General features: G+C 36.7%; 1 protein-coding gene across 1 annotated transcript in view; it reads left to right on the top strand.

Moving 5' to 3' along the window:
• The window catches only part of LAMA2 (laminin subunit alpha 2), a 448,946-nt gene that overhangs the window by 186,918 nt on the left and 252,435 nt on the right, over positions 1–9,593 (top strand). The window contains exons 12-13 of the mRNA XM_029224020.1: positions 4,435–4,536; positions 5,933–6,144. Of these exons, the coding sequence (XP_029079853.1) occupies positions 4,435–4,536; positions 5,933–6,144 (314 nt within the window). The remainder of the gene's footprint in view (positions 1–4,434; positions 4,537–5,932; positions 6,145–9,593) is intronic.

Genomic DNA, 9,593 nt, shown 5'->3' on the forward strand with positions numbered 1-9,593 from the left:
TTTTCTGTTTCACATTGATTTTTGTACAATGCTTGTTTTTGTTTTTGTTTTTGTTTATCACAGCATCCACTGAAAACTTTGCTTAACAAAGATGTGACATGGCTGAAAATGCAAGTAAACAAAAACATAGCTCAAAATTTTGAGAACATCCTCTAGAGGAATATAGAACTATCTGTTAAAATTGTGAACTACGTAGAGCTAGTTGTTTGTGTGGTGTCCAACCATTATATAGTATTGCTGTATTTCCTTCAAACATTTACAACATCCCACAGTGCCTTTGTGAGTTTACTGAAGTGCCCTGGGACATCTCTGCACAGATTTTGTGAACAGGGGGCTAGATAGATCCTACAGAGTATTGAAACTGCATAGAAACTTGAATGATACCATAGATCCCAGGGCCACTAGAGGTTCTTCATTAGGCAAGTGCAACAACAGAAGTAATTGTTGATAACACTTTCCCCAAAAAAGAAGACTGAAGTCAGGGAATTGAATTCAAATGCTTGATGAGGACCTAGTGAGTGGGATGTAGCAATGGGAACAGAAAGTTAGACAAGAAGCATTTCAAGGAATAGGATTGAGGCACTAACCTGATACAGAAAATAAAGTGAAAACAATATTATGTTGTACCTATGGTTTCCAAATTACAGTACAGAAACAAAGCAATTGGCTTGACCCATGCTTCCTGGAAGTTAAGAAAATAGTTGTTTCCTGGGAAGACCCAGATAATAAGATTAACTTGGGTATGTTGAGTGTGTGATACATTACTGAACAATCATTCAGTACAGAACTGTTACAGGCTGAATTGTTCCCCAAAATTGTATGTTGAAGTCCTAACTCCCAGAACCTCAAAATGTGACTGTATTTGGAGAAAGGATCTTTTATTCCAATTAATTAATTAAGTTAAAATGGGGTTCTTAGTGTGGTCCCTAATACACTATGACTGTTGTCCTTACAAGAAGAGGAAATTAGGACAGAGACAAACACAGAAGGAAGACCATGGAAGAACACAGGAAAAAGATGACCATCTATAATACAAGCCAAGGTGAGAGGCCTAAGAAAAACCAACCCTGCTGACATCTTGATCTCAGATTTCTGTTGTTTACCCAGTCACTGGTCCTTTGTTATGACACCAGGAGCAAATTAATACAGGGACATGGGACAGGATGGAAGATACAGATTGAGAAACCAGGTATGAACATAGTTCAATCCATGAGAGAGGAATGGAAAGTCGATAAGAAAGGATAACCAAAAGAGAGTGAGAGTCTTGGAGACATCGATACACTGAGTATAGAATAAAAGAAAAATGTATCTATCACAGAGACAGAGTTATGACCTCTGTCGTACTCCAGGGGAAGAAGTATCAGAAAAGTCTAATGTAGTAGAAGACCAAGGAGTCAAGACTCAAGAATTATCACATGACACATAGAACTGGACAAAAGCCCATTAATGGTTGCTAGATAAAGCTGATAAATGACCTTTCAAGAAGCACTTTTAGTGAAGTACTAAGGGTGGAAAGCAGGCTGCAGCTTGATAAAATAAAAAAAGGGTGGATGGGTAGAAATAAAGAAAACGAGTGTAATACCACATATCTTAGAGTTTGACAGCAAAACTAACAAATAACCAGAGATAACAGCTAGAGGAGACAACAAAGTTAATTGATGACTTGCAGCCCTGTGCACATTTGATTTGATGGAGAGAGTGAAGATTGGGATACTGAAGGAATTATAGGAGAGTGGAGAAGCAAGCATGTGGGGGAGCCAAGTAAAAATGGCATTTGGAATATGGAGCAGTACATGGATGGAGAAGAGACAGAACTTCTCATCCAAGCCATATATGAAAGGACAACTTATATTCTGAGTATTTGCAAAACTTTTTCCCCCCAAAAACAATATTCCTCAGAAAAGAAGGTGTTATCTTATAACTGAATCATTACAAAGACCTTACAATGGTATGTGCTCTTTGGGGAAGACACATTAGCTGGAAGCACCACCAGGAAGTGCTTGGTCTTATTGCTTATGAAGAGATTACTTTATGGAGTTGAAGGAAAAATAGAGGCAAAGGAGTTTAAAAGAGAATAATTATTCCTAGGAGGTACAATCTCTCAATCGAAGGATGATATCTTAAACAGTCTTTTAAAAAATTACCTAAGTACTTGACTAAGTAGTTATATAGAGGTGATCATAAATACACACCTTAGGATGAATGAAGTAGACAATGATTTTAATATTATAGAAATGAACACTTGTGGTTTGGGGAAAAAAACACCTGGTAACAGTATCATGCATCTATTTAAAATTTCCTGTTTTTCACAACTTAGGTGGAAGCAAAATAGATTCACTCGTGAAAATTGTTAGATGATTCAAAAACTGGTTCTAATGTTGCCAAAGCATGGGTATCAAATATGTGTGGAAGAGTTTGGAAAAAAGTTTTTATGAAATGTGAAACCAGTTTTTCATTATTATTATTACTACTATTACTATAAGCCCTCAGGAAAATAGGTTGAATTAATTCTATTCCTTAGTTCATGTTTTATATTATCATTGACCTGCAAAAGGCCCCTCTCTTTTTCTATGTAGTTCTATTTGTTCTTTTTTCCCCGTTTCCACCCTCATTACTCTCCCATATTATATTATCTCATATACTGTATGACTGATTATAAGCAGGTATGGAAAATACATTGACAAATCAAATATTGTAACAGATCAAACATTTTTGTATTTCATCTTAAGTCTTAACATCTGGGATACTCAAATTACATACACTTTGGCTCTTTTTATTGGCAAAGTGGGAATTACCTTTAATTTTAAGTTTCTCAAATTGATTTAAGAAATTAAGAATTAATTTCCATTGGTCTTTTATTTTTTTAAAGAAACATATTCCAGAAGAATAATAACATGTAATCCAAATTTTAAATAATCAAAATACATTTGGAAGCTCAAAAGTTTGTGACATTATAGATCTATGTCCCAATGTTCTTCCCAAACTCAATCCCTACCTCCTACTAAATATTTTTATTAATTTAGGAAATTCTGAATAGTTAAGTCCTCTTTGAAATATATGAAACATTCTTTCTGCTGCCTTTCTAGACTCCTGTCATTGAGAAAATGTCTGGCTGATTTTGAACAAGCATGCTATGTGAAATTTTGGAAGCTTATCTTAATAGAACCAAAAACCTTTTACATAGATTCACCCCTCATTACTCACAATAATGCCAAGGGCTATAATCCAGAGAGATATTTATTATTTTATATATGAAAAGACATTAGAATAGGGCTATTTCTCAGTGGAGCAGGGGAATAAAAGTTTTCTGAATTTTAGTTCCTTATAGAGCTCCCTGTAATGAGCTCTTAGAAGACATTAGGAGCTGCAATTTTAAAACCCTGTTTAATCAGCCATGGCGAGCTATGTTCCATTCCCTATGGAACAGCTCTGAGAGGAATCCGGGTTCCTCCTCTTCAATCCAGAGCATGATCGGGAATTGCTTTGTGGTCAGGGTCTGCTGTGAGAGGCCACAAAAAGCCTAGGGCTGCGAAACTGGGTCTGTTTGTCAGCATGGAGGAAACTGCAGAATACAAATCATCAGCTTTGTTTTATGAGTGTCTATTTACAATGCTGGGGTGGAATTCTTTAAAAAGCACTGTAGCATTTGCATCGAGTCCGTCACTCAAGCTCCAGTGTTGATTCCTATCCTGTAAATGATCTTGCTTTCCTATTTTTTTATCCTTTCTGCAAGGTTACTGTCAATGTCAGAGGATGTAAACCTCAAGCATACATTGTATGGGGCTCGGCATGCATGTTGGAAGGAAAGAAGTTTGGTTAACGAAAAGGGATAACAGCATTCATTCAAACTAAGCATATTTGATTGCACAGGGGAAAGTGTATCTTCTTTGGGAGTTTTGATTGAATTTTATCATGATATAAAATTTGCTGCTACACTTCTTTTTCTTTGACCAACAACATTTCCCAGCTTAGCTTATAGTCTAGGTAAAGTGCCTGTGAAATGGAGTGATGTCTTTGCTGAAAGCATTCAGACCCACAGAAAGTGAGTGACCCTCAGGGATGGGTAGAAATCTCCCAATTTTAACAAAGATCCTTCTCTGTTTGGGAATTTTAAAGCTCAAGCTACACACTAGGAGAATGACAGGAGGGGCTGTGTTTGGTTCCCTGGTACTTAACCTATTTCAGCAAGCCTGCAATACCAGGGAAAATAACGCATGAATTTATATTTGTGTCAGGCTTGCTGTTGATGGGTAAGGTTCGTATAAAGGTTACTCCTAAAGAAGTGTCTATCATTCTCACTCTGCACCCTCATGATTTCTGCCTCTTCCAAATCCTGCCCTCTAGAGCAATACAATAATTTTAAAATAATAACTAAAACATGATTTAATGACCCATCTCCAGTCCTGTAATGATTACGCATCTCCTCTCTTGTAGCTCACAGCAGTTGGAGGACAATTGACATTTACTGTATCATACGACCTTGAAGAAGAGGAGGAAGATACAGAACACATACTCCAGCTTATGATCATCTTAGAGGTAGAGTATGGAAAGTGTCATTTATATTTAACTGCTTTACACTCTTATGTTATTTGAGGTTATTCCTTACTTGGCTAGTTTAACATTAATTTACATACTACTAGAGAAAAACATCATATTTTGGGAATTTTTTTATGGCAGTCTTATGTTTCACTCTGAAGCATAGCTAAAAGACTGAGCATAGGCATTGGGTTCCAATGGTAAATGGGAGTTTTAGAGCAGATTTGGAATTTAAATTTAAAATTTAATGACCATTTTCCCAAGAATATAAGGATACTGAAAGTATTTAGGCAAATGACAGATTTACATAGTTGTACTTTTTCCATCTCTCCTTGCTTCCAAGTAGATTTTATTGTTGATTTCTTTGTTTATATTAGGTAGAACTAAATGGAAAAGGAAACATTTATTTAGGTGCAGTTAAATCGAATTCAAAACTCCTAATTTAGGTAAGAAAAATATAGGAGAAACTGCTTTTGGGATTTGGAGGGCCATAGGCAGTTCCCAAATGCTAGAAGGCTAAAGTTATCACAAAGACTGTCTTCCATCCTTTCTCATACTCTTCCTTTCACATAACACATGCCCTCCTCCCCTCAACTCACACAAAATCACACATTTCATGCATATTTATGAGTCCAAATGGATCTATGTTGATTTAGCACGAGGCTCTGTTGTTTTTTGTCTTGAAACTTTCATGCATGAGAATCAATAAAAAAAATTCTTTCCCCAAAATGAATGTTCCCAGTATTAGATGAAGTGATCTGGGTGATATATATCATTACATATGTATGTGTATGAAACTAGAAGTATGTCATGGAATTCCTTTGAGATAAAAGGGATTCTCTAAATGTAAAATGTTGAGAAGTTACATATTATTAATACGAATGAACTAAGATAAAATGTTAACCCAAATGGTAATGATGCCATTATCCTATTGTAAACATTAAACTGCAGGTTTTTTTCTTGTTTGTTTGGTTTTTTCCCCCAGATAGAAGAGTCCTTTTAAAACAATAGCTTCATATACTGTTCTAAGTTTTCTTCCCTATTTTCCTATACAACCCCCATTCACCATAAAATAGTATATTTGAAATATGCAATTTTTGTACACTTCTGTAAAACTGAGACATTTGTAGTCACATATATCTATGAGTTGCCAGGTATTTATTATTTTAGTTAATGGGGGAAGCAAAGTCATGCATAACCAGGAAGCTTATACTTTGTGATGCATCTGGTTAAGGCTAATATTTGAATTGCTTTCTCTGCCTTTTATACATACTAGAAATATGCTGACTGACAGGGGAAGCTAACCTGAAATTAAAAGCCTACTGAGGATAATCCACAGAGAAGAGAATCCCTTTTTTCACAGTTTTACCCTTTTATACTTTCCTTTTCTCTTTAGGGAAATGACTTGAGAATCAGCACTGCCCAAGATGAGGTGTATCTGCAACCATCTGAAGAACATATTAATGTGTTGTCACTTAAAGAAGATTTATTTACCATACATGGCACAAATTTCCCAGTCAGTAGGAAAGAGTTTATGACCGTGCTTGCGAATTTAAAGAGAGTCCTTATACAAATCACATACAGCCTTGGGATGGATGCCATCTTCAGGTAAACTCAAGAACTGCATCTCCCAGTGTTCACACATTTACCTTGGGGCAAACACGCATGTGCTGAGTGACTGAAGATCCCTAAGGTTTGCTGTCTTCAAATAGTAGATAAGAACGGAGCACTGGTTTTCTGAAAAGTGTTTCTATTAAGCTTTAAAATTTTACATACCCAAGATGAATTTGTCTTAGTCATTTTTTAGTATTGATGATTCTTTTTCAGTTCTGCCAGAGCATGCAATAAGAGTGATTCCCATACTGAGAAATGCTGTACTGGAAAAGAGTCTCCTTTATGATGACTCAGATAGTGGAAAACTAAAGTGATACAATTCCAGGATACCCGTATTCAGAAAGTGGTTTGTAAAATATTTTCTTCCATTAATTAATTCAGTCGTCTCTGACTTAATAGTATATAGTTTATGATGAGAAATATAAGCACCTTCATTTAAGTAACTACAAGGTTTTTTGAAAAAAATACTGTAATACTGTAATGGCTGCATGATATAAAGGAAAGTATGAGCTTTGGAGGTAACCTGACTAGGAATTAAATTAGCTCTATTGCTTATTGTATGTGTGACCTTTGGCAAGTGGTTGGTCCTTGTGGAAACTTGATTTCTTCAAATGTGAAGTGGAGAAAATAGTGCCTACCTTTCAGGGTCGTTGTGAAAATTATATGTGATAATTATGTAAAGTGCTCTTTACCTAGAACGCTTTCACAGGATTATTCCTTTCTGTTCTCCATTTTTTTTCCTTAAAGAAGGAGCTCCCTGACTTGAACCAAACATCCATAAGGGGCTGACTGTAGGCTGCTGTGCTTTCCATTTTTAAAACAATGATGGGGCTTGCCTGGTGGCGCAGTGGTTGAGAGTCTGCCTGCCGATGCAGGGGACACGGGTTCGTGCCCCGGTCCGGGAAGATCCCACATGCCGCGGAGCAGCTGGGCCCGTGAGCCATGGCCGCCGAGTGTGCGCGTCCAGAGCCTGTGCTCCGCAACGGGAGAGGCCACAACACTGAGAGGCCTGCGTACCGCAAAAAAAAAAAAAAAAAAGATGTATTTTTCTGACAAAATTTTGACTTTGTGTCTAAATGAGCTCTTTTCCTTTCTCCTATTCTACTCTAATAGTAAATAACACAAGCTCTCTTGGCAATTTTGTCCTAAATCAGGTTAATTCGATGACCAAATGTGACCCCAAACCAACAACTTGGCATACCCATAATCAAAGCAATGTCTCCAATACTGATTTATCTGCAAAAGGGGTTTTTTAATTACTGATGCTCCCCTACCTCCTTCATTTGCTTGCATGGCCTAGTTTGTCTTTCATTTGTAGTACTTTAACTAAATATAATCATCATTACCATCTCCCAAAGGAGAGTATCGCAGATTCATAAACAGAACCACTGCCAAACAATGTACCTCTTCTGCAGAGTCAGTTCTGCTAGAAGCTGGGTTAAAATGTCATGAAGATGAGAAGCAGCACCTAGGAATTAATTATGTTTTTTCACATTTAGTAAATAGAGATTGCCACGATGTTTAACAAGTACAACGAGATGAGTCCTCTGGATTTCAAAATAAATGACAAGCAAATTGACAACAAGTGGCTGGGGGACTTATTTATTTTTGCCAGCATTGTTTCTCGGACTAGTTAATCCAAAGACATGAATCCCCCTGATTCATGTCAGATAATTTTAGCGTCTACCCATCTGAAAATCACTAGTTTCATCTGAGCCTGCTGAGGTTTCCCCATACACGAACAACGTGTTCACAGAGTGTGTCTATGGGATCTGACACAGGAACTAATCCAAGTAGGTGATGCTTTCTGCAGCCTACATTTTGTAAGGCACTGTGGTTCAAGAAGTGAAAGCCATATCATACTTGAAACTCCTACCCACTTCAGGTGAGCCGAAAGTCAGCATGAATCCCGAGTCAGTACGCTTGTTATATTTTATTTATCTCTGATCTACTAGTAGATTGAGTCATATTTGTAAAACATCATTTGAATTGATTTCAACTTGTCTTGCACAGTAGGCTTCCAACTTGGTATACAGCTTGTGTGCAAGCACAAGTAAATTGAAGCTATCTCAACAGAAATTCGTGTTTAGAATTACTTAAGGAAGATTTATTTCCAGGGTAGTTCTCTCAGCAAATGGGCTTACGTTCCTCCTGTTATGGAGGAACTGGAATTGAACAGTGGAGGGAGAAGTGGGCTGCAGGTCAGGATTTTGACTTCTGTTTTCATCTTAGCTATTTAATAGTTGTAAACATAAGTGTCATTTTGACCTCTTTGGATTCAATCACCTCATCTGTAAAATAAGGATGAGGACAATTGCTTGCCAATGTCAGAAAGTCACTATGAGAATGGAATTAGAGGACTGCAAAAGCATTTTGCTAATGGCAAATCAGCACACAAATCTGAAACATTTCTCTCTGACCTGCATCGTTCCAGGGAATATACCATTTTTTCCAAGTACCGTTAAGACTTGGAGACATCTAGAATAAAGCATGGACTGATATTTCTAAAATTGAGACCATTTTTGCTGTCATTTCTTTTCGACAATGCTGAGAGGCCCATACGATAAAATTAATTGATTTCCTTGTCATTGCCCTCATTGATAAGATGAAGATAAAAATGGAAAATTTTTCATTCTTCCTTTAAGAATGTAAGAGAAATCAACTTAACCTAACTGTGTATCTTTCTCCTTTAAATTCACCAAACCTTGTTTTTAGTAGCATCCTTGATATTTAACTTGATATTTTTTCTTATACCCTATAGTAGACATTAGTAGAGTTCATCAAATTTTTAATCTCCTCCTTTTGGAATATTGCATTTCCTTTGAGGGTAGATGTGGTCATAGGACTTGGTTTGGCCAATGAAATCTGAGCTGAAATGATGTATTATTCCTCTCCTCCTCCCCCCAAGCCCTGGAAAAGCATTGAATTGCCAGTTTGAGACTCTGTGGAGCTTACTTAGCTACCAGAAGATCAAAACAGCCTGAAATATTGACAGCACACATAGGTCAGCTACCCGGAATAGTTACCCAGACCTGTAGAGGATTTCACATGAGTAAACTTTTGTTTTCTGTTAAGCCACTGAGAATTTGAAGTTGTCTGTTACCACAGCATAACTGAGCCCATCATGACTTTATTGTGATGCAACCCATGTGTCTTTATTGCTTGAAAAGAAATACGAAATTTCTCCAAGGCAAGATGTTTTCACATGACTTTTAATAGTAAATTTTTTGGCATGGGTATCAAAAATATTACACAGAATTTACATAATAAATAATCTAGAAAAATCCTCATAAACAAAGGAGTGTTTTGAGGCTTGTGGAAATAGTGTTGATAGTATACTTCTACCTTTTGAAATTAATGATACAGGTAATCGCATTTTGATGAAATTATTATGATGAGGGCTCTCAGGCTCTTAAAAAGATTTATGTAACTTGCTCTTGGGA

This window comes from Monodon monoceros, unplaced genomic scaffold (assembly GCF_005190385.1).
Source record: "Monodon monoceros isolate NGI ecotype Baffin Bay Population unplaced genomic scaffold, NGI_Narwhal_1 Super_Scaffold_15, whole genome shotgun sequence".
Classification (NCBI taxonomy): Eukaryota; Metazoa; Chordata; class Mammalia; order Artiodactyla; family Monodontidae; genus Monodon; species Monodon monoceros.